Source organism: Lichenostomus cassidix, unplaced genomic scaffold, assembly GCF_008360975.1.
Source record: "Lichenostomus cassidix isolate B80296 unplaced genomic scaffold, HeHo_3.0 HiC_scaffold_531, whole genome shotgun sequence".
NCBI classification, from domain to species: domain Eukaryota; kingdom Metazoa; phylum Chordata; class Aves; order Passeriformes; family Meliphagidae; genus Lichenostomus; species Lichenostomus cassidix.
Window position 1 is genome coordinate 31,051 of NW_028147998.1, and position 23,481 is coordinate 54,531.

Here is a 23,481-nt window from a genome sequence, read left to right on the forward strand (position 1 = left end):
TTCTTCTTCTTCTTCTTCTTCTTCTTCTTCTTATTCTTCTTCTTCTTCTTCTTCTTCTTCTTCTTCTTCTTCTTCTTCTTCTTCTTCTTCTTCTTCTTCTTCTTCTTCTTCTTCTTCTTCTTATTCTTCTTCTTCTTCTTCTTCTTCTTCTTCTTCTTCTTCTTCTTCTTCTTCTTCTTCTTCTTCTTCTTCTTCTTCTTCTTCTTCTTCTTCTTCTTCTTCTTGTCTCTCCAGTCCGGGTTTTTTGGCCAAAATTCCCAACTGCTTTTCCCCCAAAATGTCCTCCCTTTCACCAAAATTCACCTCCATTTCCCCAACATTCCCAACATTTCCCCCACAATTCCTGCTTTTTCCCCCAAAATTCCTCCTTTTTTGGCCAAAATTCCCCATTTTTTAAAACCAAAATTGCCGGTTTTCTCACCAAAATTGCCACTTTTTCACCAAAATTCCCATTTTTCTCACCAAAATTGCCAGTTTTCTCACCAAAATTGCCGGTTTTTCTCACCAAAATTGCCATTTTTCTCACCAAAATTGCCATTTTTCTCACCAAAATTCCCATTTTTCTCACCAAAATTACCGGTTTTTCACCAAAATTGCCGGTTTTTCTCACCAAAATTGCCATTTTTCTCACCAAAATTGCCATTTTTCTCACCAAAATTGCCATTTTTACACCAAAATTGCCATTTTTCTCACCAAAATTGCCAGTTTTTCACCAAAATTGCCATTTTTCTCACCAAAATTGCCATTTTTCTCACCAAAATTGCCATTTTTCTCACCAAAATCGCCATTTTTCTCACCAAAATTCCCATTTTTCTCACCAAAATTGCCATTTTTCTCACCAAAATTGCCAGATTTTTACCAAAATTGCCATTTTTATCACCAAAATTGCCAGATTTTTACCAAAATTGCCATTTTTATCACCAAAATTGCCGGTTTTCTCACCAAAATTGCCATTTTTCTCACCAAAGTTGCCATTTTTCTCACCAAAATTGCCATTTTTCTCACCAAAATTCCCATTTTTCTCACCAAAATTGCCATTTTTCTCACCAAAATTGCCATTTTTCTCACCAAAATTGCCATTTTTTCACCAAAATTGCCATTTTTCTCACCAAAATTGCCATTTTTCTCGCCAAAATTGCCGGTTTTTCACCAAAATTGCCATTTTTCTCACCAAAATTGCCGGTTTTCTGCCAAAATTGCCATTTTTCTCACCAAAATTGCCATTTTTCTCACCAAAATTGCCGGTTTTTCACCAAAATTGCCGGTTTTTTCACCAAAATTGCCATTTTTCTCACCAAAATTGCCATTTTTCTCACCAAAATTGCCGGTTTTTCCGCCAAAATTGCCGGTTTTTCGCCAAAATTGCCGGTTTTTCCCCCAAAATTGCCATTTTTCTCACCAAAATTGCCATTTTTCTCACCAAAATTGCCTTTTTCCTCACCAAAATTGCCTTTTTTCTCACCAAAATTGCCATTTTTCTCACCAAAATTGCCGGTTTTTCACCAAAATTGCCGGTTTTCTCGCCAAAATTGCCGGTTTTCTCACCAAAATTGCCGGTTTTTCGCCAAGATTCCCGGTTTTTCTCACCAAAATTGCCGGTTTGGTCACCCAAATTGCCGGTTTTTTGCCAAAATTGCCATTTTTCTCACCAAAATTGCCATTTTTCTCACCAAAATTGCCATTTTTCTCACCAAAATTGCCATTTTTCTCACCAAAATTGCCGGTTTTTCACCAAAATTGCCGGTTTTCTCACCAAAATTGCCGGTTTTTTACCAAAATTGCCGGTTTTTCGGGATCGGGGTTGGGATTGGGATTTGGGTTTGGGATTGGGGTTGGGATCGGAATGCTGGGATCTGATTGGTGGATTTCCCGGGCACAGCGTGGCGTTCCCAAGTTTCCATCCGGAGCCTCCGGAAGAGGAGCAGGAGAGGAGAAGCTCTCAGCTCAAGGAGATTCTCCAGGAATATTTCCGGCGGGATCGGATCGGATCCGAGGGAGAGGACGAGGAAGAGGAGGAGGAGAAAAAACGGGAAATGGCGAAAGTGAGCAAATCCCGGATTTTTTTGGGATTAGGGAGAGCAAAGGGATGAGAATTCCCAAATTTTTCCATCTGCAGGTGAAGGATTGGGAAGAGCAAATCCGCGCCGACGTCCGGAAGTTCCTCGCCGCGCATCCGGATGAGGATTTCACCGGCAGAGCCATCGCCAGGGTGTTCCATGGGATCGGTGAGTTGGGATTTGGGATCGGGGTTGGGGTTGGGATTGGGGTTGGGGTTGGGGTTGGAATCAAAACTGGGATTGGGGTTGGGATTGGGGTTGGGTTGGGGTGGGATTGGGATCAGGATTGGGGTTGGGGTTGGGATTGGGATTGGAATTGGAATTGGGACTGAGGTGGGGTTGGGATGGGATTGGGATTGGGGTTGGAGTTGGGATTGGGATTGGGGTTGAGGTTGGTTTGGGATTGGGGTTGGGATTGGGATTGAGGTTGGGATTGGAATTTGGGATTGGGATCAGGATTGGGGTTGGGGTTGTGGTTGGGATTGGGACTGAGGTTCGAATTGGGACTGAGATTGGAATTTGGGATCGGGATTAAGGTTGGGAGTGGGATTGGGATTGGATTAGGGTTAAAATTGGGATTGGGATCGGATTAGGATTGGATTGGGATTGGGGTTGGGATTGGAATTTGGGATTGGGATTGGGGTTAAGATTGGGAGTGGGATTGGATTGGGATTGGGATTGGATTGGATTAGGATTGGGAGTCGGATTGGGGTTGGATTACGATTTGGGATTGGGGTTGGGATTGGGATTGGGATTGCATTCGGATTAGGATTGGGATTGGGAAAAGGGGATCGGGATCGAGATTGGGGTTGAGATCGGGATTGGGATTGGGGTTGGGGTTGGATTGGGATTGGGGTTGGGATCGGGATCGGATGGGATTGGCATTGGGATCAGGAGTGGGAATTGAATTGGGATCAGGTTTAGGATTGGAATTTTTATTGGGATTGGAATTTTTATTGGGATTTGGATTGGGATTGGGGTTGGGATCCGCCTGGGAATGAAATGGTTGGGAAAATCCCATTCCAGAGGGTCAATCCAAGCGGGAAGCGCTAATCCCATCCTGGTTTTCCAACCGCTCTGGGAAAGAAACCAGCTTGTATTCCATCCCAAATCCCAGAGTTCACACAAGAAAATTTTGGGGATTTTCCCCTAAAATTCCCAACATTTTTCCATAGGCAGTCCCCGTTTCCCGGCGCAGATCTACGGCCGCGATCGGCGCTTCTGGAGGCGACACCTCGCCCTGGATTTCCACTCCCTGTCCCGCCTGGCCACCGAGGAGATCCTGGCCTGGAGGTGAAAAATTTCCAGAATATTCCTTGGAATATTCCAGGAGTGTCACCGGTACTTCCTCGCGGGAATTTTGGGGATTTTTATTGGGATTTTATGGAGATTTTCTCGGGATTTTAGCCGATAAAATGTAATAAAATTTTAATAAACGGAATCAACGTGGAATGTGATCCCCATTCCCAGTTCGGGATCCCCATTCCCAGTTCAGGATCCCCATTCCCGGTTTCATTGTCTTCACTCCCAGTTCAGGATCCCCATTCCCAGTTTCATCGTCTCCATTCCCAGTTCAGGATCTCATTATTCCCGGATCCCATTCCCAGTTCCAGGACCCCACTCCCAGTTCAGGATCCCACTATTCCCAAATCCCATTTCCAATTTGAGGATCCCATTCCCAGTTCGGGATCTCATTATTCCCGGATCCCATTCCCAGTTCGGGATCCCATTCCCAGTCCCAGATCCCATTCCCAGTTTCAGGACCCCACTCCCAGTTCAGGATCCTATTCCCAGTTCAAGATCCCATTATTCCCAGTTCAAGATCCCATTATTCCCAGACCCCATTCCCAGTTCAAGGTCCCCACTCCCAGTTTGGGATCCCATTATTCCCAATTTGAGGACACCACTCCCAGTTCAGGATCCCATTCCCAGTTTAGGATCCCATTATTCCCAGCTCAAGGTCCCCATTCCCAGTTCAGGATCCCATTATTCCCAAACCCCATTCCCAGTCCCAGATCCCATTCCCAGTTTGAGGATCCCATTCCCAGTTCGGGATCCTATTATTCCCAGATCCCATTCCCAGTTAAAGTTCCCTATTCCCAGTTCAAGGACCCCACTCCCAGTTCAGGATCCCATTCCCAGTCCCAGATCCCATTCCCAGTTCAAGATCCCATTATTCCCAGATCCCATTCCCAGTTCGGGATCCCATTCCCAGTTCAGAATCCCATTATTCCTAAATCCCATTCCCAGTTCAGGATCCCATTATTCCCAGATCCCATTCCCAGTTCGGGATCCCATTCCCAGTTCAGAATCCCATTATTCCTAAATCCCATTCCCAGTTCAAGGTCCCCATTCCCAGTTCGGGATCCCATTACTCCCAGTCCCAGATCCCATTATTCCCAATTTGAGGACCCCACTCCCAGTTCAAGGTTGTCTCGGTTTGAAAGACAGGTGTCTGCCAAGAGAGGCTGAACCCTCCCCTAGAGCAGAGGATGTGATTTTCCTTCCCCTCCTCCCTCCGAATTATTTAATTTAATAAATCAAGGGCTTTCAGGCAAAGGTATGGGAAAAAGGAGTATCAGTTCTTTACTAGTATCTATAAACAAACAATAACAATAATAGCAAAACCACAACTAGAACCAGAAAACCAAACAGCAGATAATGTGAGCTGCTGAACTTTCTCCCGTGTGGTGTAATCACGGTTGCAAGCAGCAGGGGCGCTGTTGAGCTCCCGGCCGGGCAGGGCAGGTGCGATGACTCCCGAGCGGCTGCAGGTGGCGCTGTGGCGCAGGGTCAGGTCACTGTCCGGCAACTGCAATGAGCTGAGAAAAAAAATCAGGGCAGCGGAAAACAGCTCAGGGCAGCGGAAAACAGCTCAGGGCAGCGGAAAACAGCTCAGGGCAGCGAGAGAACAGGGCAGCAGGAGCGGGCGCTCTCTCTCTCTCTCCGGCCAGCGAGAATTTCTACAGTCACAGCAGACACCGCGGTCTCATGCGGCAGAGGGCAGGGGCAGGCAGCAGAGGCAGCCGGACTCTCCCGGCAGCAGCTGCAGGAAAACGCAGCCCAGGGGGGAAACGTGCCCTTCCCCATGGGGAGAAAAATTGAATCAAAGCTCACCCAGCCAGGAGAAGAGGAAAGAAAACAGGGCACAGCTGGATCCGCTCTGGTCCAAGGCGAAGAGCAGCAAAATAAGCAGCCTCTTGTGGCTAGCACAGGTTTTTCCCACGAGAATTCTTGTGTTTTATAAATAAAGTTTGGGTGTTGTTGGAACAGTGTCCCAGAACTTGGGCAGTGCAGGCCTGGCCAGTCAGGCCTGGGGGAAGGCTTCTGACTGACCAATCTGGGTGACTTTTGAGAACTCTATATATGTGATGAAATCAAAACAATAAAGGTCATTCCTTCTTGCCACTGAGAACTGGTGCCTTCATTACTCTGCTAGCTGCTCAACAGCGACATCCTCTCCCCTCAGCGTCTGAACCATGAGAGAGTGTTCCCAGGGCCGGCTCTTCCCTTACCGTGCCCTGCCCAAAAACCTAGCTTTGTCTTTTACAAAAGACTTGATCGCTCTAAACATCGGACTATTTGTTGCTTGGTAACAGGAATGGGAAGAAATTCTCAACCCCCGACAAACAGATACCCCATAAATCAAACGGAAACCCTATAAATCAAACGGAAACCCCATAAATCAAATGGAAACCCCACAAATCAAACGGAAACCCCATAAATCAAACAGAAACCCCATAAATCAAACAGAAACCCTGTAAATCAGACACCCCATAAATCAGACACCCCATAAATCAAACAGACACCCCATAAATCAAACGGAAACCCCATAAATCAAACGGAAACCCCACAAATCAAACGGAAACCCTATAAATCAAAGGGAAACCCCATAAATCAAACAGAAACCCCATAAATCAAACAGAAACCCCATAAATCAAATGGAAACCCTATAAATCAAACGGAAACCCCATAAATCAAACAGAAACCCCATAAATCAAACGGAAACCCCATAAATCAAACGGAAACCCCATAAGTCAAACGGAAACCCCATAAATCAGACACCCCATAAATCAAACAGACACCCCATAAATCAAACAGAAACCCCATAAATCAAACGGAAACCCCATAAATCAAACAGAAACCCTGTAAATCAAACGGGCATCTCATAAATCCGATGGGAACCCCACAGATTGTTCTGGACATACCATAACTTAAATGGGAACCCCATAAATGAGAAACCCCATAACTCAAATAGGCACCCCATAGATTGGGGGCATCCCATAACTGAGAAACCCCATAACTCAGACAGACACCTCATAACTCGAACAGGAACCCCATCGATTGTTTGGGGTCACCCCATAATTCAGAAACCCCGTAACTGAAACAAGAACCCCATAGGTTGTTTGGGGCACCCCATGGATCCAGGACACCCCATAACTCAGACAGACATCCCATAACTCAAGCAGGAACCCCATAGATTGTTTTGGGGCATCCCATAATTGAGAAACCCCATAACTCAGAAACCCCATAACTGAGAAACCTCATAACTCAGAAACCCCATAACTCAAGCAGGAACCCCATACATTATTTGGGGCCACTCCACAGATACGGGACACCCCATAACTCAGACAGACACCCCATAACTCAAGCAGGAACCCCATAGATTGTTTTGGGGTGTCCCATAACTGAGAAACCCCATAACTCAGAAACCCCATAACTCAGAAACCCCATAACTCAGAAACCCCATAACTCAAGCAGGCACCCCATAGATTGTTTTGGGGCACCTCATGGATCCAGAACACCCCATAACTCAGAAACCCCATAACTGAGAAACCCCATAATTCAGGAACCCCATAACTCAAACAGGAACCCCATATACTGTTTTGGGGCACCCCATGGATCCAGAACACCCCATAATTCAGACAGACATCCCATAACTCAGAAACCCCATAACTCAGAAACCCCATAACTCAAACAGGAACCCCATAGATTGTTTGGGGGCACACCATAACTCAGAAACCCCATAACTCAGAAACCCCATAACTGAAACAAGAACCCCATAGATTACTTTGGGGCACCCCATGGATCCAGGACACCCCATAACTCAGACAGACACCCCATAACTCAGAAACCCCATAACTCAAGCAGGCACCCCATAGATTGTTTTGGGGCACCTCATGGATCCAGAACACCCCATAACTCAGAAACCCCATAACTGAGAAACCCCATAACTCAAACAGGAACCCCATATATTGTTTGGGGGCACACCATAACTCAGAAACCCCATAACTCAGAAACCCCATAACTCAGAAACCCCATAACTCAAACAGGAACCCCATAACTCAAACAAGAACCCCATAGGTTATTTGGGGCCACCCCACAGATCAGGGACACCCCATAAATCCCCCCACAACCCCTCCTGGGATTCCTCCACCCCCGGGTGACCCCAAACACCCCAAACCCCTTTTTAGGGTCGATCCCAACCACCCCAAACCCTTTAGGGCCAATCCCAACCACCCCAAACCCCTTTAGGGCCAATCCCAAACCCCTTTAGGGTCAATCCCAGCCACCCCAAACCCTTTAGGGTCGATCCCAAACACCCCAAGCCCTTTGGGGTCGATCCCAAACACCCAAAACCCCTTTAGGGTTGATCCCAAACACCCCAAACCCCCTTCGGGGTCGATCCCAAAGACCCCAAACCCTTTAGGGACGATCCCAAAGCCTTTTTGGGGTCGATCCCAAACCCTTTAGGGTCGATCCCAATCACCCCAAACCCTTTAGGGTCCATCCCAAACCCCTTTAAAGTCGATCCCAACCACTCCAAACCCCTTTTTGGGGTCGATCCCAAACTCCTTTAGGGTCAATCCCAAACCCCCTTTGGGGTTTATCCCAAACACCCCAAACCCCTCTGGGGTCGATCCTAAAAAACCCAAACCTATTTGGTGTCGATCCCAAACACCCCAAACCCCATTTAAGGTCAATCCCAAACACCCCAAACCCTTTAGGGTCAATCCCAAACACCCCAAACCCCTCTGGGGTCAATCCCAAACACCCCAAACCCTTTAGGGTTGATCCCAAACAGCCCAAACCCTCTTTTGGTGTCAATCCCAAATACCCCAAAACCCCATTTGGGGTCAATCCCAACCACCCCAAACCCCTTTAGGGCCAATCCCAAACCCTGTAGGGTCGATCCCAAAGCCTTTTTGGGGTCGATCCCAAACCCTTTAGGGTCAATCCCAAACACCCCAACCCCTTTAGGGTCGATCCCAAAGACCCCAAAGCCGTTTTCGGGGTCGGTCCCAAACCCTTTAGGGTCAATCCCAAACCCCTTTAGAGTCGATCTGAAACACCCCAAACCCTTTAGGGTCGATCCCAAACCCTTTAGGGTCGATCTCAAACCCCTTTTGGGGTCGATCCCAAAGCCTTTTTGTGGTCAATCCCAAAGCCCTTTTGTGGTCAATCCCAAACACCCCAAACCCTTTAGGGTCGATCCCAAAGCCCTTTTTGGGGTCGATCCCAAAGACCCCAAACCCTTTAGGGTGGATCCCAACCACCCCAACCCCTTTGGGGTCAATCCCAAGCCCTTTGGGGTCGATCCCAGACCCCTTTTGGGGTCAATCCCAAACACCCCAAACCCTTTAGGGTTTATCCCAAACACCCCAAACCCTTTAGGGTCGATCCCAAACACCCCAAACCCTTTAGGGTCAATCCCAAACCCCTTCAGGTCAATCCCAACCACCCCAAACCCTTTAGGGTCAATCCCAAACCCCTTCAGGTCAATCCCAACCACCCCAAACCCCTTTAGGGCCAATCCCAAACCCCTTTAGGGCCAATCCCAAACACCTTTAGGGTCAATCCCAACCACCCCAAACCCTTTAGGGTCAATCCCAAACACCCCAAACTCCCTTTAGGGTCGATCCCAACCACCCCAAACCCTTTTAGGGCCAATCCCAAACCCCTTTAAGGGTCAATCCCAAACACCTTCAGGTCAATCCCAACCACCCCAAACCCCTTTAGGGCCAATCCCAAACCCCTTTAGGGTCGATCCCAGCCACCCCAAACCCTTTAGGGTCAATCCCAAACACCCCAAACCCTTTAGGGTCGATCCCAGCCACCCCAAACCCTTTAGGGTCGATCCCAAACACCCCAAAACCCTTTAGGGTCGATCCCAAACACCCAAAACCCCATTTGGGGTCAATTCCAAACCCCTTGGGGTTTGATCCCAAACACCCCAAACCCCTTTGGGGTCGATCCCAAACCCTTTAGGGTTGATCCCAAACACCCCAAACCCCTTTAGGGTCGATCCCAAACCCTTTTAGGGTCGATCCCAAACCCTTTAGGGTCGATCCCAAACCCCTTTTGGGGTCGATCCCAAAGCCCTTTTGTGGTCAATCCCAAACACCCCAAACCCTTTAGGGTCAATCCCAAACACCCCAAACCCTTTAGGGCCAATCCCAAAGCCCTTTTTGGGGTCGATCCTAAACCCGTTTTTGGGGTCAACCCCAAACACCCCAAACCCTTTAGGGTTGATCCCAACCACCCCAATCCCTTTGGGGTCAATCCCAAGCCCTTTGGGGTCGATCCCAAACCCCTTTTGGGGTCGATCCCAATCACCCCAAACCCTTTAGGGTCGATTCCAAACCCCTTTAAAGTCGATCCCAACCACCCCAAACCCCTCTTTGGGGTCGATCCCAAACCCTTTAGGGTCAATCCCAAAACCCCTTTAGGGTCATTCCCCCCGATGTCCCCGCAGGACGCTCCTGGCTCAGCCTCGGGCAGAGAGGAGAATCCCAAAAGTTCGGGAAAGGCGCGGGCAGCCAAAATCTGGGAATGGGGACAGGGAGTGACCCGGGGACATAGCTGAGGACATTGCTGAGGGGACATTGCTGAGGGGACATTGCCATGGGGACATTGCTGAGGGGACATTGCTGAGGGGACATTGCCGTGGGGACATTGCTGAGGGGACATTGCTGAGGGGACATTGCTGGGGACATTGCTGGGGACATTGCTGAGGGGATATTGCTGGGGGGACATTGCCATGGGGACATTGCTGAGGGGACATTGCTGGGGACATTGCCGAGGGGACATTGCTGAGGGACATTGCTGGGGACATTGCTGGGGGATATTGCCGTGGTGACATTGCTGGGGGACATTGCTGGGGACATTGCTGGGGACATTGCTGGGGACATTGCTGGGGACATTGCTGGGGGACATTGCTGGGGACATTGCTGGGGACATTGCTGGGGGGACATTGCTGGGGACATTGCTGAGGGGACATTGCTGGGGGACATTGCTGGGGGGACATTGCTGGGGGACATTGCCGTGGGGACATTGCTGGGGAACATTGCCATGGGGACATTGCTGGGGACATTGCTGAGGGGACATTGCTGGGGGACATTGCTGAGGGACATTGCTGAGGGACATTGCTGGGGGGACATTGCCGTGGGGACATTGCTGGGGAACATTGCCATGGGGACATTGCTGGGGACATTGCTGGGGGGACATTGCTGGGGGGACATTGCTGAGGGGACATTGCCGGGGGGACATTGCTGGGGACATTGCTGGGGGGACATTGCCGGGGGGACATTGCCGGGGACATTCTGGAGGGACGTTCCCTGGGGGACATTCCTGGGGGACACTCGGGGGGACATTGCTGGGGACATTCCCTGGGGACGTTGCAGGGGGACATTCCCAGTGGGACATTCCCTGGGGACATTGTCGATGGGACATTTCTGGGGACATTGCTGGGGACATTCCAGGGGACATTGTCGGGGGGACATTCCGGAGGGGACATTCCCTGGGGGACATTCCCAGGGGGACACTGCCGGGTGACATTCCCGAGGGCACATTCCCTGGGGGACATCCCCTGGGGGATATCCCCGGTGGGACATTGCCGAGGGGACATTCCGGAGGGACATTGCCGAGGGGACATTGCCGAGGGGACATTCCGGAAGGACATTGCAGAGGGACGTTCCCGGGGGGAGCTGCGGGGACAGAGGGGACATTGCCGGTGGGGACATTCCCGGTGGGAGCTGGGGGACACTGGGGGACATTCCCGAGGGGACATTCCCTGGGGGACATTGCCGGGGGGACATTGCCGGGGGGACATTGCTGGGGACATTGCCGAGAGGACATTCTAGGATGACATTGCCGAGGGACATCCCGGGGTGACATTCCGGGGGGACATTCCCGGTGGGACCTGGGGGACACCAGGGGACATTCCCTTGGGGACATTCCCGGTGGGACATGGGGGACACTGGGGGACATTCCCGGTGGGACACTGGAGGGACACGGGGGGACATTCCCGGTGGGACACTGGAGGGACACGGGGGGACATTCCCGGTGGGACATAGGGGACACCAGGGGACATTCCCCGTACCTGGCGCAGGATTGGCAGCGGCTCCCCATGGCCTGAGGGTCACCGCCGCTGCAGTCCAGAGGTGATACTGCTGTCCCCGCTGTCCCTGTTGTCCCCTCTGTCCCCGCTGTCCCCTCTGTCCCCGCTGTCCCCGCTGTCCCTGCTGTCCCCTCTGTCCCCGCTGTCCCCTCTGTCCCCTCTGTCCCTGCTGTCCCCTCTGTCCCCTCTGTCCCCGCTGTCCCCGCTGTCCCCGCTGTCCCCTCGGCCGCCATGGCGCTAAGGGCGGCGGTGGCCAAGCGCCAGGGGGAGGCGACAGGGAAGGGACGCGGAGGGGACAGGAGCGGGGTGGGGAGCGGAACGGGGAAAAGGGAATGGGAATGGGATTGTGGGGGAATGGGGTGGGAAATGGGATTATGGGGGAAATGGGATTGTGGAAATGGGATTGTGGAAATGGGGTGGGAATTGGGATTTTGAGGGAATGGGGTGGGAAATGGGTTATGGGGGAATGGGGGTGGGAGTGGAAATGGGGTGGCAATTGGGGCTGAAATGGTTATGGGGAAATAGGGTGGGAAATGGGATTATGGGGAAAATGGGAAAGGAAAGGGGTTTAGAAAGGGATTATAGGGGGAATGGGCAGGAAATGGGGTGGGAAATGGGGCTGGAAATGGGATTATGGAAATGGGGTGGGAAATTGGGATTATGGGGGACATGGGATAATGGAGGAAATGGATTATGGGGAAATGGGGTGGGAATTGGGATGGGAATGGGGCTGGAAATGGGGTGGGAAATGGGGTGGGAAATGGGGTGGGAAATGTAATTATGGGGAATGGGGTGGAAATGGGATTATAGGGGAAATGGGATAATGAGGGGAATGGGGCTGGAAATGGGGTGGGAAATGGGGCTGGAAATGGGATTATGGGGGAATGGGGTGGGAAATGGGGTTATGGGGTAATGGGGCTAATGGGATGGGAAATGGGGTGGGAAATGGGGGTGGGTGGAAATGTGATTATGGGGGAAATGGGGTGGGAAATGGGGCTGGAAAAGGGATTATGGGGGAAATGGGGTGAAATGGGATTGTGGGGGAAATGGGATAATGAGGGGAATGGGGTGGGAAATGGGGTGGGAAATGGGGTGGGAAATGGGGCTGGAAATGGGATAATGTGGGAATGGGGTGGGAAATGGGGTTGGAAAAGGGATAGTGAGGGGAATGGGGCAGGAAATAGGGCGGGAAATGCTGCTGGGAAAAGGGGCTGGAAATGGGATTATGGGGGAAATGGGGTGGGAAATGGGATAGGAAATGGGGCTGGAAATGGGATAATGGGATAGGAAATGGGGCTGGACATGGGATAATGTGGGAATGGGGTGGGAAATGGGGCCAGAAAAGGGATTATAGGGGAAATGGGGTGAGAAATGGGGCTGGAAATGGGGCAAGGGGTGCCCTAGGAACAAGGTGGGAAATGGGGCAGGGAGTGCTCTGGGAATGGGGTGGGAAACGGGACAGGGAAAAGGGGTTGGAAAAGGGATTATGGGGGAAATGGGGCTGGAAATGGGGTGGGAAAAGGGATAATGGGGGAAATAGGACAGGAAATGGGGCTGGAAGTGCTCTGGAAATGGGGCAGGGAAATGGGGCAGGAAGTTCCCTGGGCACGGGGTGAGCCCTGGGCCAGGTGGGCACCACTCAGGGACCCCCCGTGCCCAGCACCCCTCGGTGTCCCCTTGTCACCCGCCGCACATGGCAGCTGCGGGGTCACGACCCCAAACATTGACCCTAATCATTAACCCGGGCCCTAAACATTAACCCAGACCCCAAACATTAACCCGGAGCTCTCCCAAAGATCCCAAAGAAAGATCCCGATCCCGCTGCGGTCATGGCAGCCCTTGGCACCTCGTGGGGCACCGGTGTCACCCCGGCTCCGGTGACACCGCGGAGGGAGGGGCTCGGTGGCATCGAGGAGGAGCTGGCACCGGTGAGACCCACGGGATCCGCGGAATCCCAAAATTCCTGGAGTGCCAGGGGTCCCCAAGGCCACCCAGGACCCACGGGATCCACGGAATCCCAAAATTCCCGAAATTCCAGGGGTCCCCAAGGCCACCCAGGACCCACAGGATCCACAGAATCCCAAAATTCCCGAAATTCCAGGGGTCTCCAAGGCCACCCAGGTCACCCAGGGCCACCCAGGGACCCACAGGATTTATGGAATCCCAAAATTCCCGAAATTCCAGGGGTCCCCAAGGCCACCCAGGGACCCACGGGATCCATGGAGTCCCAAAATTCCCGAAATTCCAGGGGTCCCCAAGGCCACCCAGGACCCACAGGATTTATGGAATCCCAAAATTCCCGGAACTCCAGGGGTCCCCAAGGCCACCCAGGTCACCCAGGGTCACCTAGGGACCCACAGGATTTATGGAATCCCAAAATTCCCGAAATTCCAGGGGTCCCCAAGGCCACCCAGGGGTCCCCAAGGCAACCCAGGTCCCTCGGGATCCATGGAATCCCAAAATTCCAAGAGTTCCAGGGGTCCCCAAGGCCATCCAGGGGTCCTCCGGGTGACCCAGGTCCCATGGAATCCCAAAATTCCTGGAGTTCCAGGGGTCCCCAAGGCCACCCAGGAGTCCCCAAGGCCACCCAGGAGTCCCCAAGGCCACCCAGGAACCCACAGGATCCAAGGAATCCCAAAATTCCCAAAATTCCAGGGATCCCCAGGGCCATCCAGGGGTCCCCAAGGCCACCCAGGGACCCACAGGATTTATGGAATCCCAAAATTCCCAAAATTCCAGGGGTCCCCAAGGCCACCCAGGGACCCACGGGATCCATGGAATCCCAAAATTCCAAGAGTTCCAGGAGTCCCCAAGACCACCCAGGAGTCCCCAGGGTCACCCAGGTCCCACAGGATCCAAGGAATCCCAAAATTCCCAAAATTCCAGGGATCCCCAGGGCCATCCAGGAGTCCCCAGGGTCACCCAGGTCCCACAGGACTTATGGAATCCCAAAATTCCCGAAATTCCAGGGGTCCCCCTGTCCCTGTGTCCCTCTCCACCTCCGCGTTGTCCCCACATTCCCATCCCGGAATTCCTTCCTGGACACACCCCTGGGATTTGGGGACGGGGAGGGGACAGAGGGGTGACGCCACCTGTTGTCCCCAAGGCCATCCCCGATGTCACCGAGCGCCAATCCGAGGACGCCGAGAGCCGCCAGGCGCCCAAATTCCTGCGGCAGGTAACGGGAATATCCCGAGGAATTTCCCGATGGAATATCCCAATGGAATGTCCCGTGGGAATGTCCCGGGAGGTGGCGGGAGCTTGGGGACAGCTGTGTCCCCGCAGGTGGCCGCCATCTGCGCCTACCCCGCGCTCCTGGAGAATGGGGACATTCCCGAGGAGGCCAAGGGACACGCCAGACGGATCCTGCGGGAATTGCAGGGAGGGAGCCCAGGTGGGATTAATGGGATAAATTAAGGGGATTTGGGAATTGGGATAAATGGGATTAATGGGAAATGGGATTAATGGGATATGGGGAATGGGATAAATGGGATAAATGGGATAAATGGGATAAATGGGATAAATGGGATGTATGGGATAAATGGGATAAATGGGATAAATGGGATAAATGGGATAAATGGGATGTATGGGATATGGGGAATGGGGTGGAATGCAGTGGATAATGGGATATGGAAAATTGGATACAGGAATGGGATTTGGGGAATGGGATATGGGGAATGGGATAAATGGGATATGGGATAAATGGGATATGGGATAAATGGGATAAATGGGATATGGGGAATGGGATATGGGGTGGGAATGAGGTGGGGAATGGGATACATGGGATATGGGGAATGGGTGGGAATGGGGTGGGGAATGGGATATGGGAATGGGATATGGGAATGGGATATGGGAATGGGATGGGGAATGGGATTTGGGGAATGGGATGGGGAATGGGATATGGGGAATGGGATATGGGAAATGGGGTGGGAATGGGATAAATGGGGTATCGGGAATGGGGTGGGAATGGAGTGGGGAATGGGATAAATGGGATATGGGAATGGGATATGGGGAATGGGGTGGAGAATGGGATTCGGGGAATGGGATAAATGGGATACAGGGAATGGGATAAATGGGATATGGGGAATGGGATATGGGAATGGGATATGAGAATGGGATGGGGAATGGGATTCAGGGAATGGGATAAATGGGGTATGGGGAATGGGGTGGGGAATGGGATAAATGGAATATGGGGAATGGGATTCAGGGAATGGGATAAATGGGATATGGGGAATGGGATATGGGAATGGGATATGGGAATGGGATGGGGAATGGGATTCAGGGAATGGGATAAATGGGATGCAGGGAATGGGATAAATGGGATATGGGGAATGGGATAAATTGCATACGGAGAATGGGGTGGGAATGCAGTGGGTAATGGGGAATGGGATACAGGGAATGGGATATGAGAATGGGATAAATGGGATGCTGGGAATGGGATGGGGAATGGGATACAGGGAGTCACCAGACCCCAGGACAGATCCAGGGACAGATCTGGGGACAGATGCGATGCAGGATGGGCACAGGGGTGGCACCATGGGTGAGGAATGGGATATGGGATGGGCACCAGATCTGGGGACAGATTTGGGGACAGATTTGGGGACAGATCTGGGGACAGATTTGGGGACAGATCCCAGGACATTCCAGTGCCAAATCCACGGACACCACCCCCTCCTCAGGTGCCTACAACCTGGAGTACGTGACGGACGTGGTGGCAGCGCGGGTGGCGCGGTTCCTGGAGCACCGCGACGGTGGCATCGCCTGTGACCCCCGGAACGTCGTGCCCACCGCAGGCACCGCGGCCGCGCTGGTGGTGAGCCAGGGGACAGCGGGGGACAGCCTGGGGTGGCACTGGGGACAGCGGTGATGATGGGGATGGATGGGCCATGGGGTGGGCACAGGATGGGGAATGGGATATGGGGATGGGATATGGGATATGGGATGGGGAATGGGGATGGGGAATGGGATATGGGGATGGGATATGGAATATGGGGAATGGGATGTGGGGATGGGATATGGGATATGGGGATGGGATATGGAGATGGGGGATATGGGGATGGGATATGGGATACGGGATGGGATATGGGATATGGGATATGGGATATGGGATATGGGATATGGGGATGGGATATGGGATGGGGAATGGGATATGGGGATGGGATATGGGGATGGGGAATGGGATATGGGGATGGGATATGGGGAATGGGAAATGGGGATGGGGATGGGGATGAGGAACGGGATATGGTGATGGGATATGGGGATGGGGAATGGGATATGGGGATGGGATATGGGGATGGGGAATGGGATATGGGGATGGGGATAGGGTATGGAGAATGGGATATGGGATGGGATATGGGAATGGGATAAGGGGAATGGGATATGGGAATGGGAATGGGATATGGGGATGGGGAATGGGATATGGGATATGAGGATGGGATATGGGGATGGGGAATGGGAAATGGGGAATGGGATATGGGGAATGGGGATGGGATATGGCAATGGGAAATGGGGATGGGAAATGGGATATGGGGTATGGGGTATGGGGAATGGGGATTGGGGAATAGGGAATGGGGAATGGGATATGGGAATGGGATATGGGATAAGGGGAATGGGATATGGGGATGGGGAAATGGGATATGGGGAATGGGAATGGGATATAGGAGTGGGATATGGGAATGGGATATGGGATAAGGGAAATGGGATATGGGAATGGGATATGGGGATGGGGAATGGGAAATGGGGAATAGGATATGGGGAGGGAGAATGGGATACTGGGATGGAGAATGGGAATGGGATATGGGGAATGGGATATGGGGACGGGAAATGGGATATGGCGATGGGCACCGGATCCCATGACGAATCCCACGACAGATCCCAGCACAGATCCCGTATTTTCCCCGCAGGACATGCTGTCCCTGGTGGCCACCCCGGCTCCAGAACTGCCCGCGGGGGTGCTGGTGCCCGTGCCCGGTCCCTGGCTGTGCCCGGCGGCCGCGGGGCTGGCAGGGCTCGTGCCCATCCCGTACCCCCTACGGGAGTCCCACCGCTGGGCCCCGGACGTGGCCGCGCTCCGCCGGGCGCTGCGGGAAGCGCGGAGCCGCTGCCAGCCCAAGGTGCTGTGGGTGGTCAACCCCGGGGACCCCACGGGTGAGTGTGGGGTGGGGCCGGCCTGGGCCTCAGTTTCCCTGTGGGGTGCAGTTATTCCTATCCCGTGCCTCAGTTTCCCTTTGGAATTCCAGTTAAACCCATCCTGTGCCTCAGTTTCCCTGTGGGGTGCAGTTATTCCAATCCTGTGCCTCAGTTTCCCTTCGGGATACAATAAACCCATCCCATGCCTCAGTTTCCCTGTGGGATTTGCTCATTCCCCATCCTGTGCCTCAGTTTCCGTGTGGGATCTGGTTATTCCAATCCTGCGTCTCAGTTTCCCTCTAGGATCAAGTTATTCTCCTATCCTCTGCCTCAGTTTCCCTTTGGGATCAGATCATTCCCATCCCCTGCCTCAGTTTCCTTTTGGGATTTGCTCGTTTCCATCCTGTGCCTCAGTTTCCCAATGAATTCCAGCCATTCCCATCCCGTGCCTCAGTTTCCCAATGAATTCCATCCATTCCCATCCTGTTCCTCAGTTTCCCAATGAATCCCAGCCATTCCCATCCCGTGCCTCAGTTTCCCTGTCCCCGCAGGACACGTCCTCAGCCGGGAGGACATGGAGAGCATTGTCCGGCTGGCAGCCGAGGAGTCCCTGCTGCTGCTGGCTGATGAGGTGGGTGAGAACTTTTTGGGGAATTTTTTTTAGGGGGAGGGATTGACCCCCCCAAACCCAATCCTGATCCCAATCTCAATCCCAATCCCAATCCCAATCCCGACCCCGACTCCAGTCCCAATCCTGATCCCAATCCCAATCCCAATCTCAATCCCAATACCAATCCAATCCAATCCCAATCAGAATCGCGATCCCGATCCCGATCCCGATCCCGATCCAGATCCTGATCCCGATCCCGATCCTGATCCTGATCCTGATCCCAATCCCAATCCCAATCCCAATCCAATCCTGATCCCAATCCAATCTCAATCCCGATCCCAATCCCAATCCAATCCCAATCCCACTCCCAATCCCAATCCCTGATCCCAAACCCAATCCAATCCCAATCCCAATGCCAACCCCAATCCAATCCCAACCCAATCCCAATCCAACCCCAATCCCTGATCCCAATCCAATCCCAATCCCAATCCCAATCCCAATCCCAAACCCAATCCAATCCCAATCCCACTCCCAACCCCCATCCCAATCCCAACCCAATCCCAATCCCAATCCAATCCAAATCCCAATCCAATCCCAATCCCAATCCCAATCCCAACCCAATCCCAATCCAACCCCAATCCCTGATCCCAATCCAATCCCAATCCCAATCCCAATCCAATCCCAATCCCACTCCCAACCCCCATCCCAATCCCAACCCAATCCCAATCCAAATCCCAATCCCAATCCAAATCCCAATCCCAATCCAAATCCCAATCCCAATCCCCATCCTCAGGTCCATCAGGAACGAGCCTTCCTCCCGGATCGTCCCTTCCTCCCCTTCCGGCGCGTCCTGGCCGAGCTGGGGACACCGCTGGCCACCAGCGTCCAGCTCGTCTCCACCTACTCCCTGTCCAAAGGCATCGCGGGGTGAGTGGGAATTCCCGAAAAACCCCGATCCCGCCGGAATGACCCCATCCTGGCCGTTCCCTCGGCGCTGTGTCCCAGGGGAGGGATCCGGGCGGGATTCCTGGAGCTGGTGAACATCGACCGGAGCGTCCTGAGGAACTTCCACACCTGGGGGCTCTCGGTGTATCCGCCCGTGCTGGGCCAGGTGATGCTGGATGTGGCCATGGAGCCCGGCGGAGCGGCCATGGAGGAGGTGGGGGATGTTCTGTGCCCACCCTGTTCCCATCCCAAATTTATCCCATCCCATCCCATCCCATCCCATCCCCATCTCAACCCAATCCCCATCCTGGACTCTTCTCCACCCCACCCCAATCCCCATCCCAATATCAATCCCAATATCAATCCCAATCCCATCCTGACCCCAAGCCCTACCCCAACCCCACTCCCACCCCAGCCCCAATCCCACCCCATACCCCAATCCCAACCTCTGTTCCAATCCCAACCCCAAACCCACTCCAATCCCAATCCCAATCCCAACCCCAATCCCAATCCCACACCAATCCTAATCCCCATCCCAATATCAATCTCAATCCCAATCCCAATCCCATCCTGACCCCAATCCCACCCCAACCCCAAATCCCAATCAATACCCCGATCCCAATCCCCACCCCAATCCCAATCTTCACCCCAATCCCAATCCTTACCCTAATCCCAATCCTTACCCCAATCCCAATCCAAACCAATACCAATCTCACCCCAAAACCAACCTCTATCCCAATCCCAATCTCTACTCCAATACCAAACCCCGTCCCAATCCCAATGCCAATCCCAAATCCCAAATCCCAATCCCAATTCCAATTCAAATCCCAATCTCAATCTCCGTATCAATATCAATCCCAATCCCCTTTCCCCAATCCCAATTCCTATCCCAATCCCCTTTTCCCAATCCCAACCCAATCCCCTATTTCCAATCCCATCCAATCCCACCCCAATCCTACCCCAATCCCCTTTTCCCAATCCAACCCCAAATCCCAATCCCAAATCCCAATCCCCTTTTCCCAATCCCAATCCCAAATCCCAATTCCCCAATCCCAATCCCTTTATCACAATCCCACCCTAATCCCACCCTAATCCCAATCCCAGTCCCACTCCCAATCCCACCCCAATCCCAATCCCGGTGCCAACCCCATCCCAACCCCAAATCCCAATCCCATCCCAATCCCAATCCCCTACCCCAATCCCAACCCCAATCCAATCCCAATCCTAACCCCAATCTCACACTCCAAATCCCAATCCCCACCCCAATCCCAATCCCAATCCCAATCCCAATCCCAATCCCAATCCTTACCCCAATCCCAATCCCAATCCCAATACCAATACCACTACCAATCTCACCCCCAAACCAACTCCTATCCCAATCCCAACCCCAATCCCACCCCAATCCCAATCCCAACCCCCAACCCCAATCCCATCCCAATCTCCATCCCAATCCCCACCCCATTCCCACTCCAACCCAATCCAATCCTCCAATCCCCATTCCAACCCCAATCCGAATCCCAACTCCCCAATCCCCAATCCCAATCCTCTATTTCCAATCCCAATCCCAATCCAATCCCACCCCAATCCCAACCCCAACCCCAACCCGGTTCCGCTCCGCGCAGCACCGCCGGGAGCTGTGCCGGGCTCTGGCCGCCAACGCCCGGCGGCTGCAGGAGGAGCTGGGCCGTGTCCCCGAGATCCGCTGCCAGCCCCCGGCCGGGGGTCCCCGTGCCTTCCCCCGCGTCCCCATCCCACCCCGAGCCCGCAGCCAGGCCCGGGTGAGCCCCGCGGGGGGACGGGAGAGACCTGGGGTGGGGACAGCAGGGACAGCGGGGACAGCGGGGACAGTGGGGACAGTGGGGACAGCGGGGACAGAGGGGACAGTGGGGACATGGCACTGCGGGGTGCGGGGATATGGGGTGGGATGGGATATGGGATATGGGATGGGATATGGGATGGGATATGGGATGGGATATGGGATGGGGTATGGGATGGGATATAGAGATGGGATGGGATATGGGGATGGAGATATGGGGTGGGATATGGGTGGGATGGGATATGGGATGGGATATGGGATGGATGGGAATATGGGAATGGGATGGGATATGGGATGGGATGGAGATATAGGATGGGATATGGGTTGGATGGGATATAGGGTTAGATGGGATATGGGGTGGGATATGGGTGGGATATGGGGTGGGATATGGGGTGGGATGGGATATGGGGTGAGATGGGGGTGGGATGGGATATGGGATGGGATATGGGATGGGATATGGGGTGGGATGGGGATGTGGGGTGGGATGGGATATGGGATAGGATATGGGGTGGGTTGGGATATGGGATGGGATATGGGATGGGATATGGGATGGGATGAGATATGGGATCGATATGGGATGGGATGGGATATGGGATGGGATGGGATGTGGGACATCCTGGGGACATGGGACATTCTGGGGATATGGGATGGGCTGGGATATGGGATGGGGATATGGGGTGGGATGGGGATATGGGATGGGATATGGGACATCCTTGGTATATGGGACATCCTGGGGATATGGGATATCCTGGGGATATAGGATATCCTGGGGATATGGGGCTCTCCAGGACACTGGACAATGGGGATGTCCAGGACATCCTGGGGACATGGGACACTTTGGGGACGTGGGGAACCCTCTAGGATTGTGGGGAACCCTCTGGGGTGGGACATCCTGAGGCCATGGGACAGTGTGGGATCGTGGGGATCCCTCTGGGACGGGACACCCTGGGGACACTGGGGATGTCCGGACAAGGCCACCCCGTTGTCCCCGCGGTGCCACCGTCGTGTCCCAGCCGCTCGGTGCCCTCGGCAGGCGCTGGGGCTGCAGCCCGACGTCTTCTTCTGCCGGAAGCTGCAGGAGGCCACGGGGCTGGAGGTGACCCCGGGGAGCCTCTTCGGGATGGGAGGGGACAGCGACGGCCACCTGGGGTACGGGGGGACACCGAGTGGGGTTTTGGGGTGGCGTGGTGGTGGGATGGGGGAGTTGGGTGTTGGGACTTTGGGGTGTTGGGTGTTGGATTGTGGAGTGTTGGGATGTTGGATTTCGGGATATTGGGATTTTGGGATTGTTTGGATTGTTGGATGTTGGGATTTTGGGATTGTTTGGATTGTTGGATGTTGGGATTTTGGGATTGTTGGGATGTTGGGATGTTGCGATTTTGGGGTGTTGGATGTTGGGATTTTGGGATGTTGGGATTGTTGGATGTTGAGATGTTCTGTGTTGGATTTTGAGCATTAGGTGTTGGATGTTGGGATTTGGGGATTTTGGGATGTTGGATTTTGAGTGTTGGGATGTTGGGAGTTTGGATTTTGGGATGTTGAATGTTGGGATTTTGGGATGTTGGATATTGGGGATTTGGGGATTTTGGGATGTTGGGATTTGGGATGTTCGGTGTTGGATATTGAGCATTGGATATTGGGATTGTTGTATTGGAATGTTGGATATTGGGGTATGGGGATGTTGGGATTTTGGGGATTTTGGGATGTTGGGATTTGGGGATTGTTGGATGTTGGGATTGTTGGATGTTAGGATTTTGGGGTGTTGGATATTATGGTTTTGGGACGTTTGGTGTTGGATTTGGAGTGTTGGATGATGGATTTTGGGGTGTTGGGATGTTGGGATATCGGGATTTTAGGATGTTTGGCTTTGGATTTTGAGCATTGGATGTTGGGATTTTGGGATTTTGGGATTTTGGGATGTGGGGATGTTTCATATCAGGACATCGGAATTTTGGGATATCAGGATTTTGGGATATTGGAATTTCAGGATGTTGGCATTTTGGGATATTGGGGTTTTGGGATATTGGAATTTCAGGATGTTGGCATTTTGGGATATTGGGATTTCAGGATACCGGGATTTTGGGATATTGGGATTTCGGGATATGGGGATTTTGGGATATCAGGATTTCGGGATATCGGAATTTCAGGATATCAGCATTTGGGATATCAGGGTTTTGGGATATCGGGATTTCGGGATTTTGGGATTCCGCTCCCACATCCCCTCCCTCTGTCCCAGGCTGTCCCTGCTGCTGCCACCGCCAACCATGCAGCGAGCTCTGCGGCTCCTCACGCAATTTCACACCCAATTCCTGCAGGAATTCTCCTGACCCCGATCCCTCCATCCCATAAAAACCCCAAATCACACAGGGCCACCCCATGGGTGACCCCACAAATGCCACTGCTTGTCACTGTCCTTTATTGTCACCTCCCCCTGGTGACATCCCAGAGGGGACCTGCCCCCGGAATTTGGGAATTCCACTCCCCGGAATTCCCCAAAAAAAAAAGGCACTCAGAGCCGGGTGGG

General features: G+C 52.9%; 2 protein-coding genes across 3 annotated transcripts; both read left to right on the forward strand.

Moving 5' to 3' along the window:
• The first annotated feature begins 1,822 nt into the window (after window positions 1-1,822).
• Window positions 1,823-3,498, forward strand: LOC146420415 (ATP-dependent DNA helicase Q4-like). The gene is made up of 3 exons (XM_085048295.1): window positions 1,823-2,042; window positions 2,117-2,225; window positions 3,233-3,498. The coding sequence occupies exons 1-3, from the start codon at window positions 2,034-2,036 to the stop codon at window positions 3,352-3,354; spliced, it is 240 nt and encodes a 79-aa protein (XP_084904421.1). The 5' UTR covers window positions 1,823-2,033; the 3' UTR covers window positions 3,355-3,498.
• A 9,508-nt stretch (window positions 3,499-13,006) lies between these two features.
• On the forward strand, window positions 13,007-23,424 carry LOC146420416 (alanine aminotransferase 1-like). 2 transcript variants are annotated; one of them, XM_085048305.1, is made up of 11 exons: window positions 13,007-13,385; window positions 14,564-14,635; window positions 14,743-14,851; window positions 16,137-16,270; window positions 17,361-17,604; window positions 18,138-18,217; window positions 18,990-19,123; window positions 19,202-19,355; window positions 20,764-20,919; window positions 21,991-22,106; window positions 23,194-23,424. In XM_085048305.1, the coding sequence occupies exons 1-11, from the start codon at window positions 13,287-13,289 to the stop codon at window positions 23,282-23,284; spliced, it is 1,389 nt and encodes a 462-aa protein (XP_084904431.1). In that variant the 5' UTR covers window positions 13,007-13,286; the 3' UTR covers window positions 23,285-23,424. The 2 variants fall into 2 exon arrangements, with proteins under 2 accessions (XP_084904431.1, XP_084904432.1); XM_085048306.1 differs by having other exon boundaries at window positions 22,030-22,106.
• The last annotated feature ends 57 nt before the right edge of the window (window positions 23,425-23,481 follow it).

Excerpts from the sequence above, each read along its gene's own strand:
- LOC146420415 (XM_085048295.1), top strand. Across the intron at positions 2,226-3,232 it reads CAGGGTGTTCCATGGGATCG|GCAGTCCCCGTTTCCCGGCG; the intron begins GTGAGTTGGGAT and ends ATTTTTCCATAG.
- LOC146420416 (XM_085048305.1), top strand. The coding sequence starts at position 13,287 with ATGGCAGCCCTTGGCACCTCGTGGGGCACCGGTGTCACCCCGGCTCCG. Across the intron at positions 19,124-19,201 it reads CTGTCCAAAGGCATCGCGGG|GGGAGGGATCCGGGCGGGAT; the intron begins GTGAGTGGGAAT and ends GCTGTGTCCCAG. Across the intron at positions 22,107-23,193 it reads GACAGCGACGGCCACCTGGG|GCTGTCCCTGCTGCTGCCAC; the intron begins GTACGGGGGGAC and ends CCTCTGTCCCAG.